A 26,183-nucleotide genomic window follows, 5' to 3' on the forward strand; every position below is an offset into this window, starting at 1 on the left:
AAGTTAATTGTTATGAGAGACATTTTTGCTTAGTGCATAAAGTATAAAAATAAGCATTTTTGCACCCTTTAAAACGTTCTCAAAAATAATGAACGCTAACAGTTATAAATGTTTTTGTCACCAAAACTGATTTTATTTACTTGTGCCAATTGATGCTTTTTTAAAAAAAATAAAAACCACTCCAAAATCCTCAATCTCTTTCTTGCAACTCAATACCAGTTGTTCTTTTAATTTTGTTCTTTTCAGTATCTACATTGTTCCAAAATCCAGAGATTAAATTAATCCTGGGGTTTTAGTTTTCTTTGTAAGCAAACAGCTTCTTCTGCACAAGAAGCTGTTTGCTGTACAAGTGAGGCGGTTGATGATCAATTAATTTATGCTTGCCATTGGATCAACCACATCTCCTAATGCAAAAGCGACACAAAATTATGAGTTCTGTACCATTAAACAGCATTTATAGGAACTGTGCACAGCCTAAATTTCTGCAATCCAAAAACACAAACGGAACTGGTCACAAATCCTACAAGAAGAGTGAAAATGGTTTCTGTGGTCTGCAAAAATCTATTGTTTCAGCATCAACTGTCACCAACTATTATCCCTGTGTTTCCTGTTTCTTTGAGCATATCTATAAGTGGAACCAGAGGTGAAAATGTGACACCTTTACATTCCTGCTGTGGAGAAACAGTAAAAATAGACCAAAATGCCTTTTGTTTTTCTACATTTCCTACATTCTTCATGTTGGTTCAATTAATGTATGCTTACTCTGATGCTTTTTTGTCTCATGGCGCCTGGCAGGAACAACATCTGTTTAATCAACAACTTCCTATGACAGTCCCTCAGTTGGGTGCAAGCTGTCGTATCTATTCTCAGATGGTACCGCAGAGGGATACGAGCCTCATAGATATGCAAAAGAATCTTCACAGCCAGGTAGAGCAGCTGAGAAAAAGATGATGTAAAACTACCTTGAGAGCTGAGGGACTTTTCTACTACTTGACTGTGCTTTAGTACTTAACTTATTTGAAGAGCATTTACTATCGTCAGTAAATTTTAACATAAAATGGAAGTGCTGATATTCTTCTGTAGAATAACTGGCAGGCCTTTCAGATGATTGTGAAGGGCTTGCTCTGCTTATAATCAAGACAGTAGCATGTTCACATCAACCCACATAGGAGATAATTTCTCTCAGGTACCATCAACATTGATTACCCCTCTCAAGTTCTACGGAAATGTCATATTTTACATATCCTACAGTTTCATCTCACATAACGTTCTGCATCTCTCCTGGAATTAAGACAATGTTGAGGGAAACTGATGGAGGGATGTTACCTTTACCCACACCTGAAGCATCTTAGCCTGCTGTGGCTGCTTCTTTCTGAATTAGGTCACTGAGGTAATTGGGGTTCCAGTGGTCATTAATTCAAAGCTAGATGGCAGACTACCACTACCACTATGAGTATAATTGGGTCTAATTTGCCCAGTGTTGCCAATGATTTGGATCAGACAAACAGAAATGACTAATTTAAATGGCTGTGTGACCTTTTCAAAAGCTTCAGTCTAATTAACCTTTGTCGATGCATGCAGGAATGTTAAAGAAGGCTACAAAACAAATGACAACTCACTGAAAAGGGCCTGTATAAACTTGTTTATAGTGCATAATGGCCTACATGTTTTCCTTTCATTCTGTTTGACCTATGTCATGTTTAATTATATGATTGACTAATATTTTCCTAACAAAACAGCACAATTTTCATTAATAAAGGAGCAATGGCTTGAAAATCTATCTAACTCAAATTCTTCACCAATAAACATTTAGACCTGAAAATTACCAAAAACAAACTTGTTTTCATGGAGGTGGTCACACCAATCCTCATGATGATTTTCATTAGTTAAAGTTAAACTTTAATATTAAGCATCTGGATACATTTTTATATTAAGTCAAAAGAAAGACTTTCCACTAAAGGCTCCAATTTGTGTTCATTTTTGATAAATAACAGATAATCTCCTAAATGTTTTTTTACATACTACTTTATTTTGATTTAATATTCATAGAAATCAGTTAAAAGTATGAAAAAATAAATTAATAAAAACAATCTGATGCCAATGCACAGCAGTAAGCAATTGCACATGTGAATAAAATAGTACTTGTAGTGCATTCAGTGCAGTGGATCAGGCCTCAGTCTAGTCCCAATTCAGTTGAGTGGCTTAAACTGAAACACACAAGACAATCTTGTGCACTTAAGAGAGTGGTGCAGGATTTTCGACTGCTAGAGCCTGAATTTGTACACTCTGCAGCAGGCATGCACCTGGCTTAGGCTACTTTACAACCAATGGCCTTTACTGCAAAAATGTTCTTAATGGCACCACATATTAGTTTTACACTTCTTATCAACAGCTCTCAACAGTTATAAACCCATTAAAGCAAATTAAGAGTTTTGAATTGTAGGCAAATGACTTCCTAATAACTTAGGAATCATCAATCATCAATAACTTGATGATCGTAAGTCAATAAAAATACAATTTGGGGCATTATTGTTGTTTAACTGTGTAGTCAGTCAGTCTTTTCCGAAAGGGTAAAATTTACTCTCCAGTTTATTTTTGAAAGATTTAGCCAATCTAAGTTTTTAATAAAATACAGAATAGTCTTGTAATACAAGCATTTTCACATTTTTACAGCACTAAGAAACTTCACCAGGTTTGTCATTAGTGTACTCCCAATAGCCTTTCTTAACTTAATTTCTAAACTGATTGGTTGAGTTTTATTTCTAAACAGTTCCATCTGTTTTAAATGCAAACCCTCAGTGGTGCTTGCATACTTGGCAGAAAATCTGTGATATCTGAAGGGTTAATAAAACATATTTACAAATTAGAAGCACTGCATTAAAACTTTTAATATTTACTGTGGAAGTAAATATTTACTGTGAAGATGGATGCATTTCAGCTCTAAGCAGTCAGCAGTATGCAAAGGTTGGAAACACATCCATCGTCTTCTTGTCCATAATAAATCAGACCAATGCTGATTCACTAAGTACTGGTTCTTATTATTTTTGATTCCCATCCATTACTGTACATTTCACCTGATATTCTAAATTGTTTTGCAAAACTTTTCATATCTTTTCAACTTTTTACTTTTTCACATTGAAAAGGCTAATTTCAATGTATTTTACTGAGATTTTATATGACAGCCTAATGCAAAGTATAGTAAAAAAAAAAAAAAAAAAACTTTTGAAAAGCCTGACTTGTAATCAGCCCCATTTACTCTGCATACAATCTAATGCAACCAAAAGTCACCCAATTAATAAACTGTCCACCTGTGCCCTGTATAGACCTCCAGAGTTTTTTAGAGAACATTAATAGACCAAGGAAAGCTTCTGACAGGTCAGTAAAAAGGTTGTGTACAAGTTTAAAGCAGTGTTAGATTAGAAAACAATATTCACATTTTTATGTCATCATCTGAATAATGAAAGAGTATAGGGCAACTGCCCTACCAAGGCATGATTGTCAAACTAAACAGACAGACTAAACAATGAGAACACTAATCAAAGAGCCAAGAGGCCAATGGTACCTCCACATTTGGTGTGAAATCCACAAAACTTCCCTTTAGGGGCAAGAAGCCCATAACATGTACTGTTTGCAGTTAGAATCTAATATAGTCCTTTAACAGATACACAAATTGTTATTTCATAACCCAGATGCCAAATATATTGGCAAGTTGAGGACGGAAAGACAGTCAGACAGGGAGAACTATGGTCAAATATTTTAAGCAGATGAAAATAATGCTGAACAGAAATAAGAAAAAACCCAAAATAATCAATACTAAACACAAAACTAAGCTGTATAGGGATGTAAAAAGTGGCTACATTGTGCAAGCAGATCAGCAGTAATCCTATCATTATCCTATCCCAGTTAATGGCATGGTTTACTTTGCAATGACAACAACCCAAGTGTGTTCATTATCAAATTTCCCTTCTGCCAGTCATTACAAAATAGGACCAGAAGCTGCTTGCATTCTCAAATAATAATGTGCCACAAAACAGGGAAAAAAGCAGGTAGAGGAGAGATGTGTGCACGATCTGTTCAGAGGATACATAAATGATGACTAATTAATCATCTGGGGAGCTTGCAAGCCAAAGGGAAACAGATGAGGGACTAAATCACTGGAGTTTGATATGACAGCATTTGGAAACATAGTAAAATGAAAGAGTCTCCAATGGACCCACAGTACAATAGTAAAAAAAAAAAAAAGATTTTCTAAGCAAGAATCGATCCACATAAATAAGAAGGAAACAGGAAATCTCAGGGCATAGAGTTCCTGAGAATCCTTTTAAAAAGCTGAAAAAAAGGTACATGACAAGGTTATATCCAATAACACCTTGGAATCACCTTGCTTCACTCCTTTCGTACTGCATTTTTTTTTTTTTTTGGTTCCTTTCATGTCAAACATGATTTAGTCTGGGCTATCAGCTATCATCTTCAAGCAGAATGTGCATCCTGATTTGTCTCACTGAGCAATATTGTTTTTTGGGGAATGCATTCTGGGAACACCGTTGAGCAGGATGAATGAAAGCTAATGCTTCTAGCAGCCTTGGAATGAGCCCACAGAGAAGGGTGGTTAATCCTATCATTCTACACCATTCATGTGCAATCCACTTGGCTTTCAGCTGTTTTTTTCCCTCAACAGGCAATTTGTGGCTTCCCTGCTGGATCGCTCCAAAGCCACTGTGTTATGACTACAAAACACTTCCAAGGCCGCCTGGGAGTCAGACAGGAGGCCACTAAATACAGTCTGCGACCCTGTCACGGCCCGTGCTGGCAGCTGCCAACCCCGCTGCCTGCTGCCAAGAAGAGCTTAATGACAAATACTTTCAGAAAACATCCCATTGTCAAAGTCATGATTGGATTAAGTTAAATGCTTGTGTCTTATTTTCACAATCTCAGTAAAGCTGGAATTATAATCAAACATGATGATTTGGAAAAAACTTTGGGAATACTGTTTTTCTTAGCAGCAATGTAAAAGGAACATTTGATATGATCTGCAAAGTAAAGCATCCAACAGTCTAACCCTGAATAACTTCCAGATGGTGGCATCCCTTTTTTCATAGCTTGTCTTTTTTCTGTGACAGATGCCAAAGTTGCTTCCCAGGAAGAATCTAAGCAGCCTTCCATATCTAACCAAGGCAGAAGACCCATGTTTACAGTTCCATCTGTCTTGGTATTACTGGATCTCGGTGCTGCGTTAGGCACAGCTGATCACAACATACTGACTGGTAGACTGGATAAGTGGGTGGGATCATCTGGTACTGTGCTAAATTGGTTTAGATTTTACTTGGCAGATCAGAACTATGTTGTGTCAGTTGCTAAGCATAAACCTAAGGGAACAAAGGTGGGGTTCCACAAGGCTGTGTTCTCAGGCCACTTTTATTGAAGACTAAAGTGCTCTACCAACATAAGGCTCTGACATACTTCAGCCAAAGCTTAACAGTCAGTGCACAGTGACATGGTTTAGGACTGTTTGTTTCAGTTGCATACGGTCTTAGATAATTTTCCTTTTACTTAAAGCTTACATTTAACTGTCACTTTTATTACATTCCTTGTATTGGTCATTTTTTTAGCGATGTTCCTTCATTTTCCCGGTAAGCACTTCTAGCTACATGTCAATAATGTTTACAAATAAACTTGCCTTGCTTTCACCTATTACAAGTTTGCATCACTTCTAGGCTATTTGGAGGAGGAAAACATTCCCTTTGCCAGAGGTAAAGATTTGTTACCCAAAGGATCGGTTCAGATCTGTGCAGAGCTGAACAGTAATCATATCTAAGAGGTCAGATTGTACCATTACACCCAAAGCAAATACAGAAAATCATTGTTTTCTGCTTCCTGTCAAGTATAAATTCATACATGATTTTCCTATTACAAAGAACTCTTAGCAAACAGACCATAATATCCAGTATGCTGTATCCATCTCAGCAATCATTATTAGCCTTGTTAAATATGTCTGGGCTCAAGCAAATATTGACAACCTGCTACAGCCTCTTCATGCTTATTGACTGCCAAAGTAGCATGATTATCTCCATTCGCACATTCATATCTGCTACAAAAAAAATCCATATTTCTCACTAGATGTTGTATTTGGATCTGTTGAGGAGACCAAAAATAAAGTGTAGCATAATATGCACTGAGCAGTGGAGGAGGCTGTTTAACAACGTGCTGCTCACAATCCCAGAGCTGCAACTGTACTCCCAACGCTGCGTAGCTCCACATGAGTCCTCTCTTATGATGCTACAGAACCCACCCAGAAAATATGACTGTGGAGGACTGTGCATTGTCTCACAGGTCAAAAAATAAGATTTAGTCAAATGATCTGGAAAACCAACCGTCATAGACCACAGACCTTTATATGCAAAGTACTTTTGGACAGTTTTTCTTTTTATATGACATCTCATAAGCAAAGTTGTGCACATAAAGAAAATGCAGGGTGAATTCAAAAGAGAAAAAAAGAGAGAATCACACCACAATCCTGCTGACACCAACCAGTGACTTGAATTGTGTCATGAAAAAGAATGTGCTGCTTCTCAAATTCAAAAATAACCTGACTAAATTCAAAAAGCAGTTTGCAAATGATATCATCATTTATAAGGAAGAAAAAATATTCGAACCAAACTGGCTCCATATTAAAGAGTAATTTTGGAGGAGCTCATTATATCTTTAATGTTTTATGATCTGAAACATTCCAGCATCAGAAGCAAAAACAAAATACATCAGTAAGAAAGAAAGCACTTTTCAAATCTCTGTAGATCCTGACTGTAATCCTTTTTTACTTAGAAAATTACTGTTATACAGAAGACGCTGAATGGCAGAAATGAGAAGCGTTTTGAAATCAAACAACCATAGTGTAAGTGTAAAAATGGTAAGACAGAGCAAATTTACAGTCTGGATCATCTCATACAGCACACAGCATCGCTGCCAGCGTTAAACAGCAGGCATCTTGGCTCAGCCTCATTGTAATTTTTCACATGGAGGCAATCCCCAGGAAGTCCTAGACCCACATAGCATGAACTTGCCTTGGAGCCAAGGAACTGTGAGTCTAAATAAAATCTTTACATATTTCTTTACATTCTAGAAAAAAATTGGCGTGGTGAATCATTTTGTATAAAAACCTGCACATGTTTAAGATATTGGACATATACGGTACTTAAATAATTTAAGACTATCAAAGCCTTATCTAGTGACTAAAACTGAAGGAATCTAGAGCAGAAAAAATAAAAATAAATGAAAGAGTTACATTGGAATGAGATCAAGAATCTCCTCAAATGTGAGATGCAGTCCCATGCCTCTTTTCTCACAGCTTTAAATTACTTTGCAACAAAAACAACTGACAGAATTTTTAGTAACCATTCAAATTTAAAAAAATAGTAGAAGCTCCAAACTCTCACACTGCATCTTCAATCTTCTCAAATAAACATCTTTCACAGCAGATTCAACACAGTTCTTGGCAAAAATATTTTTACATTTAGTCAAACTAAAAACACAAACATGTCATAGATACATAAAATCTCTAAAATTCTCTTAGACAGAATGCATGATGTCTGTCAACATTCTTTTTCCAAGTCTCACTACACATTTTCACTTGTACTTAGTATCCAATTTTATCCATTCTAACACATGTAAGTGATTTAGACCACTGTATCTGTGGCTGAAGGTTTAGGATTGTTATCTCTACCAAATATATTTCTTTACATGTTGGCCAAAACGTTTTTTTTTTTGGTGTCATCAAATTGATTCCCTGGTTACTGCTCTTCCTGTCAGTTTGCCTAGTGCACAACACTCCCTGCAAAGCTAAACTAAAAGGTTACAGCAGTTTATAAACAACAAGGAGCATTAATATTATAGCCTTAGTCAATACCAATACATTTTTGCAGCTTTGTCATTCTTTTCTATTTTAGGATAATGGATTAAACAGCGAATGGTGAGATGGTTAAATCTTGATATATTTTTTTATAAACTAACTGTGCTTTAAACTTCACCACAATCTTATCCCTGATGAGCCTGCTGTGATTGTCGTTTTGGTGCTAATAAAACAAGACTCCCTATCAATCTTAAAGGCATTCACAAAACATATAGTGAGATAAAATTACACATAGGTAAGCTCAATTTCTACTTTGGAAACATATGAAGAGAGTAGAGAGTTATCAAATGTGTCTTATTTTCAGCACAAGTTTGCCTTTTTCATCCACAGGTGTTTGTGGATGAAATAACAAATTTTAAAATACATTGAAGTTTGTGGCTGTAACCAGGAAAAATTCAAGAAAGTTTAAGCAATGTGAATACTTTTCCAATGTGTTAAAAAGTGCATTCAGCATCTGAACCTGTGCACTCTGACTGTGTGCACAAGAACAAAAGTGAAACTTGCTGCCCTCGTTAATTCAAGTGCATTTGTCTGCTTTACTGGGAGTCTTTGATCCCACTGTGACTAACGCAGCACGACATAAAAGGGTAGAAATTTGCTTTTTTTTTTCTTTGTATGCTAATTTATTATTTCTAAGAATAATATTAAAAGTTCATTCAAACACTTAAGTTTTTTAAGGTAGAGAAGAAAACATTTTCAGTCAAGAGATTTGGTGTCATTCTTATTAATAAGACCTTCACACATCTGACAACAATAAAATGTTGCTACCTGAAGCAAAACTGAACTCTAACAGATTAACTAACAATCACTAAATCTTAATGCTTAAATTTATTTGTGGTAGGATTTGTCTCGACTCTTATTACTATTTAAAGCCCTGAAATCCTCATTAAGAAGCCAGACATTTAAGATTTTCAAATGAACCCTCGCTCGCTATTTTATTCAACCCATAGTCCTACTTAGTAGGGTGCCCATCTTGCAAGCTGCAGCTTATTTCTATCAAACTGAGATACTTTTGGATTAGTCGATAGCTTAGGGCTGATCAACTAACAGAATATTGACCATAGTGTGCTTCGCAACAGGAAGCTGCACGATTGTTAGCTAAGAATAAGTAGAAAGTTTTAGGATGATCACGGATACTAATGTAGAAGCTAAATGTAGGCCATACAATCATTTGAAGTAAGAACCAACTACTTTTTTTCTTTTCTGACCAAGAGTCTCCACTGTTGTTGAAGAATATTAACAACAGTATAACAAAATGGACAGTGCCCCAGATAATTTAAGACTACAAGGATCGACTGTCCTTGTAGTCTTAATCTACAAGGACAGTCGATCACAGAACATCACTGTTTTCACTGAAGCCCGGTTCAGTACATTTCAACTTTATAAATACAAGACAGAACCCCGGCTGCTCCCAGTGAAACAGGATCACTGTTTCTTGTATATGGATTATTGTATAAATAAATCAAGAGATGGGCCCACAGTAACTAATGCTTTGGAATGTGCAAGAAACAAGAAGAGCACTGGGTCGATTATGGATTGAAGCACACAAGTAGTTATGATATTGTTGTGAGGAAGCATGGTGGACTGGACCCAGTGCTTCACTGTAGGAGCTCTCGTTTGCTTTTTAATCTCAGAACGTATCCAAATGAAATAACATTTTGTTAGTTGTTACCTGGTGTTTGTTGTGGCTCTTGCCCAGATATTTTTTTAGGACATTAAAACCTAGAAACTCTGATGCTGCATCTTCAATCTTCTCAAATATGCTTGTTGCACAACGACTTGAAAGCACATTTTTCTATATCACAGACACAAACTTCAACATATTTTGTTGGAATTCAGAATGATTGATCAACACAAAACGGCGCATAGCTGTGAAGTGAAAGGATGTGTTTGAAATCTTTTTACATATAGAAATCTGACTTGTGGGGCTTACAATTATTTATCTCTCTTTAATCTGATTATTTGCGCTCAAAACCTTCAAAACTTAACTACGGAGTAAGCAGAGTCCACCTGTGTGTAAATTAATCTCAAGATAAATGCCAGTGTTCTGTGAAGGCCTCGGAGGTTACTTAGAGAACAAAAAAACAAACAAAAAGCAGAAGACCAAGACGCAAGGTTTGAACATGTCATTGAATACTCTTCAATCAAATGGGAGGAGTACAGAACAAATTGACATATTTTAAAGGGTGGAAAATGTGCAACTTCTTTGAGCTTTATATCATGTTATAATGTTATTTCCTCAGCAAAAACATACAAGGGGTGTTAATTTGATTCATTCATGCATTTAAAGAAAAATATCCTAGAATCTCCCATGGTAGCCATTTGAGGGTGCCTAAGCACTTGCTTATTCAATGCGTCGCCTGTTTAAAGCACTGCATTAGCGCTTCAGTATCCAACCGAGCTCTTGACCCACAGAGCACACCTCACCGCACCTTCCCCACACAGCTCTACCAGACTAGAGGCAGCAACTATTATCAAACAGCTGATGGACTGCACATTTGCTGAGCTCTTCACAGAAAAAAAACAATGTTCCTAAGAACAACTGTATACGGCATCATGGAGTGTTGTGACGATGTGCTGAAGAGGATGTGTCAGAAAGTGCATTAACTTCTTTGGGCCAATTTCAAGGCATCAGATGCAGCTATGATGCAAATTCAAATTTCTTTTATGTTAATTTTGATATATAAAGCATTTTTCGTAACAACTGAACATAGAATAGTTTCTTGATTGTACTATAGAATGGCACTATGTGTCTGTAAAATGCAACACCCTGACCTCCATTTCCTCTTTTAGTCACAGTTGTTCATCTAAACCAGTAGTGAACAAAAGATCGGTCCTTGAGGGCCGGCATCCTGCATGTTTTAGTGCTTTCCCTAGTTTAACGCACCTGAATCAAATCATCGCTCGTTAGATGGCCTAAGAAGAACATTGACATGCTGAAAAGGTTGTTACTACCACCAGGGAGAGAACTAAAACATGCAAGATGCCGGCCCTCGAAGACCGACTTTGGGCACCCCTGATCTAAACCAATATGCCAGGCAAGGAGAACATTAATCAGAGAAGGATCCAAGAGCCCCATGGTAACTCTGGATGTGCTGCAGAGATCTATAATTCAGGTGAGAGACTATAATGGCCAGTGTCAACAATACAAATGCTGTTGAAAGAAAGTCTGATAAATACCTCTTTGGCACAAGTCATGTAGGGGACAACGAAATTGTGGGAAAAGCTGTCCTGGTCAGATGAGACCAAAAAGAAACTAATAAACTAAAAATTCCCTATATGCAAATGTTATGTGTGGTGAAGCAAAATTGGACAGCCTGGCTAGTCCAGTGAGACTAGCTCATGCATGGAATCTCATAAGCTTTGAAAAGGAGGCTGGGCAGCAGCACTGTTAGTAGAACAAGGTTTACAGGTCAGCTGACCATCAGAATCCAGCTGAAGGTACTAGAGAGCTTACAGCTATGCACTGCCCAAACAACAAAGCCGGGGATCTATTGTGACATACCTTGATACTATGACGAATTTCTAATTGATGTAATACACTAACAGGCATTATCACCAACCATAAGTAAGTACAACAGTTTGTTATATTGTCCTATTGTAAATGGCTACTTGTATAGCACTTTGTCAAATTCATTCATGTACCATTAATACACACATTCACACGCTAATCGTGATAAGCTAATGGATTATAGCCACAGCCACCTCAACATTGCAGATTCAAATCAGAATGGTGGACTGACGTTACTGTTGACCAATGAATCACTAATGACATCTTCGGGATGTGGAGTGCATATATATTTATAAAAATGACAAGACTTACTATCACAAGACAAACTCGCTTCTAAACAGCATATACAGTATGTCAGACATTTGGTTTCACAGCCCGTTTAATTGCCACCAAGAGGAGTTTGTAAAGGATTCTGTGTCACTAACAATAAGTCATCAGCTGAGCAGGGATTTGTCACAATCATTTTTAATGAGACTGCCAGACATCTATGTCTCTCTGTAGGTGAGTGCCTCCACTGATTGGCCTCTGATGAGGCAGCAGGGCAGTAGGTTGGCACCAAAAATGTGATTTCTGGCTTTTTGGTGTGATACTGATTGGTCTAATGTCTAAAACACTGCATCACCAAGTTCAGATTGAAACAGAGATTATGGTTTAAGGAGGTAAAGAAGGAATATTAACAATAAGATTAAATAAAAACTTTTTTGTCCATAGAAATGGAAATTTTACTTGCATAATCTGTCAGATGCCTCCCATAAAAAAACACCACATATTGCACAACATCATAAACATGTTAGGTCGTCTGCACCAATGTTGTCCTCATTTCCCCATAATTTCCTGCAATTCAATGCTGATTTTTAGTGTGTGTGTTTAGAAGAAAGAAAAGAAAAGAAGTTTGAAAGGTTGAAAGATTGCAAGAATTATGCCCTCTTAATCACATTCTTTTTGTTGCACATTATTAACCATTTTAAAAAATATAATCTAACACCGTTTGAAAATTTGACAAGCGGTAAAGTTTTAAAAGTCGCTTCTCAAACAAAGAGAAAAACAAACAGCTATTTACAGTTGAAAGACAGGTAGGCTTAAACAAAGGCTTATGATTTATTTGAACATCTTCCAAATGCCATGCCAAAATTTTCTACATGAAAAGCTTTCATTTGACAACACATTACCATTCTGCTTTGTTTTCTGTTCCTTTTGTTTAAGTAAATAAGATTAAGCCCATTTTCAGAACTGTATCTAAAATTAAAAGTGCTAAATCCTTCCGCTGCTGTACTTTTTCCAAATTTAAATGCTACTTTTTGTGCTTTTTAAACTCTGAAGAATTTAAACATATTGTTTCTCTTACTAGGGTGAAAATCAAAAATATTGTACTCACCACAGTCCTCAAGTCATACTCCTTCACCAAATCCAGGGAGTTTTTATAGCAGGAGGTAAGATCTTTTATCTCTTTATCGCCAACATGACCTCTAGCCACTGGACCTACAGTGTGGATCACATCTGTTGGAGGAAGAGCAAATATTTTCTGTAACAATAGCCAACACCAATCATAAAATAAAAGTTGGAATTATTTTGTGTGACAGTAGAATTTACAACTGAAGCCATTCTTTCAACAAACCATAGCTCGTACTGGATGTGATCTGACTGAGTTTGAGCCATTTTAGGAAGAAGAATTGGCAAATGATTTCATCCTTTAAATGTGCAAATTAGTAGAGACATCCCCAAAAGACTTGCAGTTGTAATCCACTTTGTGTTGTCTGTTATTTAAAATTCCAGTAAAATTTTATAACAATAAGTATTAAGTGTTTTTGCAAACCTCTACATAGCAGCTGAACGGCTGAGCTTGAGGTTTAAGAATCTATAAGATCATCTAAATAAATGATAAGACAATAAAGTTTGTCCTCGCAATGAGACAATCACTAATGTAGGCAATTTAAGCAACTCTGCCACAAAAGAATGCATTAATTGAGATGCTTTGATAGGAAATCAATTACATATTCTTTCATGCCATCTTCTCAATTATTGATGTCTCCACGTACTCTTTTCCCCTCACAAAGTAATATCTTCACCTGTCAGTCACTAGCTGTGTTACTGGCTTGGCCAGTTTGAGGAATGCAGCTTCTTAATTGAATCATAGGAGTGATGACAGGAAAATAAGACAGTCGAAATGGTGACTTGACAGAAATGTAACCTTCTGCATTCTGCCTTGCAACATTGGCATTGTCAGTGTCATACAGGTCGCGTCAATGTCAATTAAAAAAATGTATTTTGCAACAACTGTGAATCACAACAGAACGTTTCCCCACCAAACTTATAACACAACTCGTACTCCCATTTGGTACCCATATGTTGCAATATTCATCCAAACCCACTTTCCTTTTACACCTGTAAACAAACCTACACATCTACTAAACCACTTACTATTTTCTCTATGTAGTTTCTCTAAGTGTATTGATGATTTGAGGACATTTTTTTTTTAAAACAAAGCATAAACAAGTTTATATCTAAAGCATTATTTGTCTTGTACATTAGTTTCTGCCTCTTTCTCAGTGAACGATAGGCACTAGCAATGGGCTCTGTAAGGGTAAGCAAGTACAGAAAACAGATTTATGGATGGATATTTGTTTATAAAGACTTTTTAATCAGCAGAGATCCACAAATTATTGTTCTGATCTCATTTTGGACGCACTGAATCCTGTCATATATGATGCTTATGAAACTTCATCAAAATTACTCTTAATGACTCGTACTATTAGATGCAATTTATTGTAGTCAAATAATTACATTTCCTTTCCATAGACAGTCAGTAGTTTACAATAAATTATATAGGACAGGTACAAATTGACACATGGTTTCTACAAACTGTTCAGTGAGCGGTGGCTGTTTCTTATGCCCAACGTTTTTGGGTCTGAAAAGACTAAACCTGCAAAAGGCACTCAAACTCAACAATTTGTAGTCAGTATTTGATTGTGAACCATAATTCATGTGTCTGTATTTTTGTGTGTATTATCCATCTTAGTCAAAAGAGGATTTTGTTTCCAAATGTAAAGCAGCATCTAACTTAACTACCTGGTAAATCTCACCAAATGTTGAATTAAATATAGATCAACTCCAGCCCATACATTTGCATTTTACTCCATCAAACTGTTCTGTTTTTGCTACTGCAATATTGAAATCAACAAAATTTTGATCTGGTTCAGGTGAGGTAACTCATGGCAAGCCCTGCAGTCATCTTACGTGTCCTTACACATTAACTTACCCATTTATATTTTATACAAAACACAAGGTGTTTTCACTGCCAATGTAAGCAAATGTTAAGCGGCTCTCACCATTTTGAATAACACCAAAGACTACACATTATATTTAGCTCTTTGTTTTGTTTTCTAGGGGCCATGAGGACAAAATGCAGGGACTGTTGTGTTGCTTTCAGGGTAAGATTTTGTTTCGGCGAGAGGTAAAACAACAAGAGGGCTTGAGGCATTCCAAGATGAGTCATTACAGGAAGGGAGCCGTCTGTTTCATTTTCTTTTTTTTTTTCACAATAGCAGGTGGAAAACTGGCACAACATTGTTATAATGGGACAAGTGGTAAGTTGTTTTTCCTGCATATTTCATGTACTTCTACACTACAAAAAAGGCAATATGCCAATTAGAGAGTGGACAAGTGCTAAAAACCAGAGTACTGGTGAATTCATGAAAATTTAAACACCTCAAAAGGTTGGAAAACTCCTCTTGGTTGTTTTTTTAAACAATTTTGCATTAAATAAATATTTATACAGCCTTGTATCAAGGGAGGGCTTCCAAAGAAGGGACATTCAGTCAACTAGTACTGTGAAAGTTTCTTCAGGATCTATGTAAAAATCCAGAAGGAATTACATTCCAACCTGTAGGAAAAAATAAACAAAAATAAATAGTTGTCATTCACAGAAATAAAAAAAAAACAAGACTTCAGTATTTCATATCTTTAATGGTCAGTGCTCTACTGAAAAATATTAAATACAATATTGATGAGCACCTAAATTTGATGACATTTTCCTTGGTAGATCTCCTTAATCAAAACCACATTTTGTCAAAAAAGTCAAAGGATATTGGATGTATTTGTTATTAAACACTATTAAACTGTTCTGATTTGCATGATAGTGTCATGTCATAGTGCTGGTATTGTGTAGTAGTGGTTATCACTATTACAAAGCATGCATATTAGGTTAATTTATGATTTTAAACTGGCTGTAGGAGTGTGTGTGTGACTGTAACTCTTGTGTGTGTCCATGTTATAAACCGGTGGTCTGTTCAGGGTGTACCCCCGCCTTTAGCTCAGGGACAGCTGGGATAGGCTCCAACCTCCCTGATGTCCCTGAACATCCAGCTTACCTGGAAAATAAATGAATATAATTACCTAACTTCCTCACATTTATTCCCACCAAGGATCCCCTCACAGCATTTAAAAAAGATAACATTTCAGCTTTCTTTTTTTTTTTTTTTTGCTTTGCTTCAACAATTGTTTTGTCAACTATTTTCATTTGATGTTTGGCAGCTTTACCTATGCTTGTAAAAGATAAGCTTTTGGAATAGGCATATAGTAAAAAAAGCATACTTCAAGGGTTACTGAATATAAATTGAGTACAAAGTTCACTGTACTGCAAGCCTCGACAATCATTCTTGAGGAGACTTCATCATACAAGAACAAAGTAAGTATGTGTGTAGTTTTATTACAACATGCCTTTCATTTTTCATTAAAAGTTAAAAAGGTTCTCATCTATTGTCAATTATGTTGGTTTATTGAAATGTTTGTTATCCTGGTGTGAACGATAGTATCTTTGGAGTGTATGTGTGGCTTTAATGTGCTTCAATACTGAAAGTTCACGTGTTTTGGGATCAAATATCAAAGCTGTGTCAGAACTGTGTTTGTTACTTCTTCATTGACTTCATTATGTTTTGTTTTGGGGTTCGTATCTAAGAATCATAAGACTCAGTGTATCATCATCAGTGCAGATGACATTGCCTAAAAATGTTAAATGTTAGGGTTTAAATAATATTATTGGTTCATTGCAGAAATATGAGTTGTAGTCATGTTAATTTAGGGTGACCAGACGTCCTCTTTTTCCCGGACATGTCCTACTTTTCAGACCTAAAAAGATGTCCGGGGGGAATTTAAAAATCGTCCGGGATTTTTGTCAACTGCCTCAAAACACATTACATAGCTTACAGTGCATTGTAGGGCACTACGCACGGCGCTGCGTGTCACGTTATCCCTGAGCCGCGTCAGTGCGGGCAGCACTGTTCTTAGTCAGAAGATGGCTGTCAGTACGCCAACAACATGCGAAAGCGCAAATGTATGTCTTTTAGACTTTCTGTCCAGCACCCCCCCCCCCGCTGCAGGATATCCATGCTTTTCCAGCATCCCCCCCCGCTCTAACGTTTTGTAGTTTCCCCCCCCCCCTGCAGGTTGTCCAGATTTTCCCAAACTACAATATGGTCACCCTAGTTAATTCTGTAGCAGTGGCACTCATAAAGCGGTCTGGTGATCGAAATGAAAGGCAGATATTTATTCACATGACATTGGCATTGTTTGTGCTTCTGTTTGGTTTTAGTTATCTGAAGAACATTGCTGACAAAGAAAAACTACTGAGCAGGAGGCATTATAAAAAAAAAAGATTTGTTACAAAAAATATGGTGTTATGATGGAGACCTGAACTAAAGTGTTTCAATCAATGATTGATTGTGCCTTAGCTGATGTCTGATATTTCTATATTTCTCATGGTCATGAAAAACATAATTCAGTCTTTTAAGTAGCGTATTAGGAATTAAAAAGGTAAAGATCTGTAACATTTGTATTTTACCAGCTAATTTGTTCACTTTGCCTGTACAGTACACCTGTAAACTTTTACATTTTCTTTATTATGATGTCAAAACAGAACCCCAAGAACTGCTCAAGCAAATTCTAGCATGACAAAATATGACATAAGGTTAAACTAATTCAGCATCCAGCTTCTAAATGTCAAATGCTCCAGTTCATATTAAGTGTTTTCTGGCATTTAGCAGCTGAACTGTAAAAGGGATTATGAATATCAAATGTGGAATACTAGTACATTCTTAACCGTAAAAGGCTAGGACAAGAAGGAGGATTTTTTTTTTTTCTTTCAAAATGATAGAGACATTCCCAGTGGAAAGTGATTTTCTACTTGGACGGGACAGACTGGACACTGAATGACCCCTTAATATACCAACTGCAGAGCATGTGTGAGAACATCTTAGACAAGCCTACTAAAATATTCCTCTGCTCCTCCCAGAGCTGAGGAATAACTACCAAGGGGACATGCTCACTTCAAAGACGCCACTTTCTTCGCAGCTAAAAAATCTTTTGAAATATCTAGACTTCATTTAGAAGTGAAGCACTGTGCTATTTCAGGGACTTGAATGAACACTTCAGAGTCTAATCAATCTTTCATTTTTACTTGCTGTTTCTGACTTTGAGGCTGTGTTACCATTTCTCATCATAACAATCCTAAAGAGCTCCAAAAGCTGTGCTTTTCTCTCATCATCAAGATTATCCTACAATGCTATTTTTGACACAACTGGTAACATACTGGACATTGTTATTTTATATTTGCAAGTCTTAAAAAGATTTGCAAAAAACATACTTTAACTGCCTCTGAACACCTAAATCTAAATGAATTGTGAACTAAATTAGCATTTTGCTTATTTGTTAGAGTCTTGTAAGGTTAAAGGGATTTCTAGTTTGTACTTGTTTTTGATAAAACTGAGTAAAACATCCATGACAAAGTGATACTGAAAAATAATGGGAATGTTTCAAGAAAGCTGAATCTGCAGAAAACAAAAAAGCATTTTGTGGTGTGAAACTTTGTGGTGTGAAACAATGGGACTTTTTAAATCTAAAAGACAGTTCATGTTCCTCAGCAACTGTTTGTCTTCTTTATGACTAAAATAAATTACAATAGTGTAATGCGTCAGAGCAAATTGGACCAAAAAGATCAATAAATAGGGCAACACATGCTGTAGTTTGCCATTCATATTGATGTTTTTTAAGTTCCTTTCTCTAAAAACATCGAACCAAAACAAACGACTGAAGAGGAAACATCATTTAGAGAGAAGTTTAAAAATGAGCAGAAATTTGTTTCCATCCCCTGCAGTTTAACTTCTGAACAATACTTCATCTGAAGGCCTACCCTAATCTGTCAAATCACATACTTTTACTTCACAGAGTTAGATAATAACTGTCTCATTCACTTAAAATAAAGGCAGTCTAAATATTCTGAAAATAATAACTTCTATGTAGGTTGCATTTATTACAAGTCATAAAAACATAAAACTCACTGAGGCAAGCATATTCCTATAAGTAGTAGTATAAGATGGTATGCTTCTCTCTCGCTCTCCTACTTCCTGTCAAGCTACTATAGAATAATGGCAAAAAAAAGCTTAAAAACTGAAAATGACTGTTACATCCCCAAGGCAGTCTAGGGGTTTTGGAGGGGGGGGGCTGTAACAATAGATAAGCCAGGAAAAATTAAGAGACAAAAACCAGGAGGGTAAAATTAAAGGGTTTATTCTGGGGGATCCAGAGAAAACTCAAAGATGAAAATGAAAACCTACAAGAAAAGAAAAGGGAGAATAACAGTGAAAACCAGGGTTTCTAGTAGACCAACATCCTCATTTGCAGCACCACCAAGCTGCAGCACACATGCTGCCCAATTGGCCAAGAGGCACCGAAAGTCAGTTTCCCAGCTAGTTTTATACCTTGCTCATCAAGAGACAGAGTGAAACCAGCTGGGCCTGCTTAACCCGCCGGAGCTCAGCAACAACCCGAACTGGGAGGAATCCCACATGCAGCCACCACTGCATGTAACAATGACAGAAAACAAATGCATGTATCCATAGACATAAGACTCTGTGGCAATGACTCTCCACATTGGCAACACTTCAAAGCTATGTAACCAGCTTATCGACCTCATCATGGAGATCAATGTTTCAGTGAAATTTCGAAGAGTTTGGATGTTACATCTGAACAGTGCTGTGTAGTGTGAATGGAGCACCATGATTCGAAACAACTGTCAACGGTTGCAAATCCTTCACAGTAAAAGTGAACTTTCTGAGGGGAGAAAAGTACAACTCCTAGTAAGGGTAACCACATTTGAAAACAATAACATGTATTTTCATATGATTGCTTATCAAGACCCTCTCAGCATGAGCAAAGCTGTCCCCTGTGTCGGTCGCAGAGGATTACCAAATGAAGTGTGTACACCCACTCGGACATGGACCCAGTGTTGTCATGGTGACGGGAGTGCAAAGTGATCCTCCTGACGGCCACTGAAGCACCCGTATAAAACAAGTTTTTTTTCTTTCTATTTTTAGAGATCTGGAATTATCTGCTGAATACTGAGCAGGTACAGATGTTAGTGCATTAATATTCCCTTTTTAAAAATGGATTAAGGGTTTCTTAGTGATTATTCATACTCTTTGCTTTCAAAGTGCTTTTCCGTTGCGAGTGTCACTGATGTGCTTTCACACTAAAATGGGCTGAAGTGTAAAGAGCAAAGGGGGGTGCAGGTACAAAAGGATGATGACAGACTATCACACTCTCATGCAATATGACAGGAATGCTTTTTCCTCAGTGACCAATGATTACTTTATATACTGAAAAAGAACAAAAATTGTTTTCACTGACCGGTTTCAGATCTTGCTGTTTGTTGCATAACAATTATTTTTAACATGAAAGATTACACTGACAATATAAAGGTTCCATTCTTTCTGCTATGAGTGGATGGCCCATCTCCACGACAGAAACGTAAAAAAAATATATGCTTCTATTGATTGTTAGACATGACAATGAAATGAAATAAAATAAAATTTTCCAATCATAGAGATTTAAAACTAGACAGGAATATATACATATATAGATGCTGTATATAGCGTGTGAACACATTCAAAGGGAAGTGAGGTAGAGTACAATACAGACTGCACAGCATTCAAATGTCAAGAAGCTCTTTGAGCGAAAGAAAAGACCACTTAATGTGAAAGCCATCTCTCAGCCTGCAGACTTTTATTTTTACAGCTTTTACTAAACTGAAAAAAGTGAGAAGTGTACGTGTGCGGGGGTGTGCAGGCGTGTACACGTTGACCACATGCTGAAGGACACCCGGTTTGCACTGATTGTTTTGCTGTACACATGCTGTAAGAACGGCCTGTGTAGCGTCTGCAGGGACGATGGAGAGCAGAGCGAAGACAAAGGCAGAAAGTCACCAAGTAGCACTGCCGGCTGTTTCCGTTGCTCTGGGCTTACCGTAACATTTCCCAGAGCATGAATGAGCTGCCAGGTGACACCGCTCCTAACAGCTTGCTGCATGAACGTTTTCCACCCTTTCAAAGCATTTACTAAATGTTTGCAATGACACAATATCTTAAAGTATCTTTTTTTTTTTTTAGAAAAAAGCAACAAAACAAAAAAGGAAGTAATTGAATGAGAAATTTTTGAGAATGTCTGAATTCTCATCTACTTGAAATTAAATTTCTGGAATAGTATCAATAGTTTTACCAGGTTTTTTTTTGGTTTTATTTTTTAGAAAATTGTGCTAATCATGTCAGGACAGGATGTATCATGTCAGAACAGGATGTTCACCATCCTGACCATGTTTTGAACAACAACTTAGTTGTTACAGGGGACTGATCAGCCAGTGGTTGGATAACAATCTAAGCCAGTCAGAGCTAGAGGAGGATAAATATGTTACAGGAGAGTTTGCAACAAACATAACAGGGTCATACCCAATATACACTGAAAAGTAAGCAGTTATAGAAGTAAGGATGAGAGGCAGGATCCACCATCAGTGGCTACAAATCGACAGCAGTGTATGCTGGCTGATGTTCTTCGTGATGCACCGTGGGTTGAGAGATGTGAAGCACTTTCCTATTTATCAGTTGGAATACCTTTTTTGCTTTAGTTCTAAAATGAAGATGATATTGGAAATATTATTGAAGCTTTAGGGCATGTTGACATGACATTGTCATGTAGTTCCTGCAGATTTGTCCACTTGACATCCGTGATATAAATCTCCCATTCCAACATGTCTCAAAGGTGCTCAGTGGAACAAATATCTGGTGCAATCATTTGATTACATTACACTTGTCATGTTTAAGAAACCAGCTGATATAGTTTCTTGATGACATGGTGCATTATCCTGCTGGAAGTTACAGAAGATGAATAAAGGGACAAATATGGTCAGCAAAAATACTCGGGCAATGTGTGGCATTCAAATAGTGGTACCAGAGGCCTTGTGTGTGGTCAAAAAAATATCCCCCAGATCATACCCCATCATCACTAGCTTGACACATTGATAAAGGGTAAGACAGAGCCATGCTATAATGCTGTTACACACCAAGTTCTGACACTAAACAAATTTCACAGTCCCTTTTCTGATTGTTTCTTAGAGCAAAATAATGCAGTTATGAAGCTCAAATCATCTGAAACTAATTTCTTGAACATGACAGTAGTGTTCTCCAATGGCCTTGAGAGTCACCAGACCTCAATCCAACGGAGTAGTTTCATGATGGGGAGGAACAGGAGATTCACATTGTGGATGTGCAGCTGACGAATGTGCAGGAACTGAGATGCTTTTATGTAAATATAGAATAAAATCTCTAAGGAATGGATTTGGAAGATTCCTTGGCTCTAGTGATCTTTATTTGCAGTATATTGAACAGGAAATGGACTGAGAGACAAAGGAGAGAAGATCTGTAGCGAAGGCAGTCGTCTGAACCACAGATGACTGCATTGATGTCTAATAGCATCCGTATATTGAGCAGCCGCTCTACCTCTAAATCATGTACCGCCTGATTCTTTGAGGAAAGTTTGACTTACTGCAGTTTCAAAAGCAGAAGTTCAATCTGATATGTGTATTGTGTATCTACTAAAATATGCCTGTGAGTATATACCAAAATAATCCTAAAAGCCTTTTTCAAACCACAATTTGAGCTGTGATTTTCTACCACTGGTGCGCTCAGAAAGTGGTGGTTGTGACCTTACAGGGTCTCAAAGAAATGCTGTGGCAGGCATCTTATTTTTCAGCAATTAAACTGTAACAATGGAGGTCAAATACCACAATAGCTTTGCCATTAAATCAGAAAAAAGGAAATCTCTGAAACTGTTTGTAGTGCATCTGCTGGAATTACATGGCTACCCACAGTATGAAGTCAAAGCTCAAAACTCAGATTCAGTGTGCTACTGTTTTCTAAAAAACGTCCATCCCCATTCCTGTTGTAGGCAAAATACAAAGAAATACCATACCGTCTACAAAATATGTCAATCCATTGGTAAAGTATAGGTAGGCTTACTAGATTTGCATTCAACAGAAGGAAAACAAGACAATAGGAAAGTGAAGTATAGTAATCTTTGTGCCCTTGTAGCAGAATGCCTTTGCTTTTAAATCTTCATTCCTAGACGTAAAATCAGAGCAGCCTTTCATCTTCGCTAGTGAAACATTAGACTGTGGTGTTACTACCTGACTTCGGCTGCATCAAATATTTTTTTCTGATTAAGGGACTAAACAGCTGCAGTCATACATCATGATTCTATGAGGGTTATGTGCAAGCTCCTTGAGCTGGTGAGCTGGGCTTCATGAATCTTTAAATGTCAGAAAGATTTACAAGTACGCAAAAATATATACACAGTTGTGGTGGAGCAGCTGCAGAGAAGACCAAAAGTGATGTGGCCTTCACAGATGTTATAGCCCATCATTTCAATTAGGACATGTGTGCCCAATGTGGATCTGATGAAGAGAAAGACACAGCATGGAAACACATTAAGCATGCTTTCATTGCAGCAACATGTGCCACACACTCTCCAAATTATCCTAATGATAGTAATTACAAAGGCACATTCAAATCTGTGTTTGGTTAAGTAAGGGTTACGGAATGTGTACAAATATTCTTCTGTGGAACTGCCTCTTTTTACAATCACCAGTTGGTAATTTTCCATTATAAGACCAAAGAGTTTGATTAATAACTTAATAATCTAAATACTTTCCCACATATCTTGATAAATAATCAGTATTTGTTCTCTGCATGAATCTAAGCCAGCATAAATTAGTATGATGTACAATTATGGATACATCTCAATGAATTAAAATGTCAATAAAAGGTTAATTACTTTGTGTAATTCCATTTTAAAAGCTAATGTCACTATATACATTCATTATACACAAAAATATATTTATATTTCATTTCAGGACATTTTATGGTTATGGTTTAAAGCTATTTTTGATAATTACAATAGCACTTGATAGTTGACCATCAGCCTGTCATTGCACCGCCCACAGGGAGGACAAGGAACAAAATGTCACTGCTAAAAAACCTGGATACCAACCAACAGTTATATATACACTCATGGAAAGTTGAGTGGAAGGAAAAAGAATGGTGGTAAAAGATGCACAAGCAACAGGCATAGTCTCAGTCTAGAGAGGATTGTGAAACAAAGCACACATACATGTTTAGGGGAATTGACATGGAATGGATTTGATTTGAGTTAATGTTCAACACCCAGCATTTGTTAGATGTAAGCCTTGGTTATAAAAATTCACAGTTTCAAAGCATGAATGATATAATACTCTGTAAAAACCTAAATTTAATTACTGAAGTTAACTTCCTGAAATTTTGTTAAGATGTAACTGAAGTATTAATTATTTTATTAGTACAAAGTATTCTGACATTGTGCTGATGATCTTTGTAATAATCACTATGAAAAATAATTTTAAATAGTAAAGCTATATTTCTTTTAAAAAATAAGTGAAACAAAAACATGGAGAACAGATGTGAAAATAATTAAAAGTTGGAAACATGTACCATGAAATGGGATTCTATTTTATTTTTACAGCAGTTTAACGCATTGACAGGTTTACTCCCACAGTAAACACAATATTCAAATAGGTTGAAAGTTATAAAAACACTCAATCAATTTTCATTATCCAATATTTATGCTCCTTTCAACTTTTGCAGGATTCCTGCTTTAGTTTGCAGTTTTTAAAACATGGGGAATTTTTATAAACAGCCTGAAGCGAATAACTGTTTTTGTTAATCAGAGCTTCTGACCTAAAGCTTTTTTCAAATGAATGACGAACTTGACAATCTTGGGAAATGTAGACCCAAAGTATGGCCCTAAAGCACAGAGGAGGACTTTTTCTTTCTTTAGTTCACTCTCATTTTTGAAGTTCAAAGTGGTATGATGCCACAAGGCCTTTGAAAATCCTGTTACCACATATAAAAAAAAAGGCAAGTGGTTACTAACGTCCTGACATTCACAAGGCTTCAATAAGAAAAACTGCAGGGGGCTGCAACTGCTCATGCTTAAAGAGCTCTGCTCTCCCTGGGGCTGGACGGAGGCTTGTCGCTACGAGAATGGGACACAGTTATTTAAATGAAAAAGGTTCTGAAAGGTTCTTGTGTTTTATTAGTGTGAAGAAAAATACATTTCACATGAGTCCACACAGAAAAGGGAAGAGGAAGACAAATAGCATTTGCTACTATCATAAATAACATTTTGCCCACTGGTTTCCAGAGTTCAATAAGGAAACAAACAATTAAACAGCAAGGTTAGGGAAGAGCTGTCCGGTCATTCAAGCCAACTTTTTTTTTCCTGTTCTCAGTTTCAAACAAATGAAACTTCGTCAAACCGATAACCTGTTTATAAACTATTTTCACATCCAGGATGTAACTCATTTCTCACGTATTTGTAGTGTCTCCAGTTTATTTACAAGACTAATCTCAACAAACTATCTCCCTCAACACCAAACCAGTTTGCTGAATAACGTGGACTAAGTTTTTCTTCCACATCACCAGAGAACACCATTTGTTTGTTAGTAACTATCTCCTTTTGACCACACACACACACAGAGAAATAAGCTACTGTTAGCTTACTTTTTTAAATTTCACAGCATGCAGTCTGCTATTTTCCAGGAAACATCAAAAGCTTTTGAATCAATAAAACTCTAAAGCTCAAACTGCAGTCCTAAAGAGATGGAGTCCTGCAACTTTTAGATCTATCCCTTGTCCTACATACTTGAATTAAATAATGAAACTGCCTCACTAGCATGCAGTCAAGTTTTATAGAGCTTTGCTGATGAGCTAATATTGGAGCCATGTGTGCTGAAGCAGAGATACATCTAAACGTTTCTATATGTGCATCACCTGAGAGAGATTTGTGTTTACTTCTGATATGATCCAGTTCTCAAGAACACAGCATTTTAATTAGGGACATCAGAGAAAAGGGGACTCCCTGCTGCTTGCTCGAATCATGGATTCCCACTGCATGATGGTCCGACCACCATGTTTCGTCAGGGGCCTGATGTGTGTTCGCTGACATGTTTTTTGCATGTGGACCAAAATATGAATATAATTACGCACCTAATTAGGTTCATTCTAAAGGCAGTTGGTTGCATTGGTATATACTGTATTTAGGAGTATCTGCATAAAGAGGGGCCAATATACATCCATGCCACAGTTTTTTAGGGTTTAGTTGGTCAAAACAATTAAAGGCCATGCGTTATTTTCCTTCCACTTTACAATTATTAGCTACCTTTAGTTTGTCTTGCACACAAATTCCCCAACATATATGTTGAGACTTACAGTTGAAATGCAAAAAAAAGTTAGAGACATGAATCTGTTTGCTAGGCACTGTGTCAAAACAATTTCTGCCATAGCTCCATCTGAAGAAACAGTGACAATTTTCAAGCTCCTCCTCTCTCTCAACCCTCCTTACCCTTCCTTTCTA

At 36.8% G+C, this 26,183-nt stretch overlaps 1 protein-coding gene across 2 annotated transcripts in view; it reads right to left on the minus strand.

Moving 5' to 3' along the window:
• The window catches only part of macrod2 (mono-ADP ribosylhydrolase 2), a 476,756-nt gene that overhangs the window by 152,776 nt on the left and 297,797 nt on the right, over positions 1-26,183 (minus strand). For both annotated transcript variants that reach the window (XM_028006473.1, XM_028006472.1), the window contains exon 6: positions 12,790-12,911. In XM_028006473.1, coding sequence (XP_027862274.1) covers positions 12,790-12,911 — 122 coding nt within the window. The remainder of the gene's footprint in view (positions 1-12,789; positions 12,912-26,183) is intronic.

The sequence above is a fragment of the Xiphophorus couchianus genome, chromosome 22 (assembly GCF_001444195.1).
Source record: "Xiphophorus couchianus chromosome 22, X_couchianus-1.0, whole genome shotgun sequence".
Lineage (NCBI taxonomy): Eukaryota > Metazoa > Chordata > Actinopteri > Cyprinodontiformes > Poeciliidae > Xiphophorus > Xiphophorus couchianus.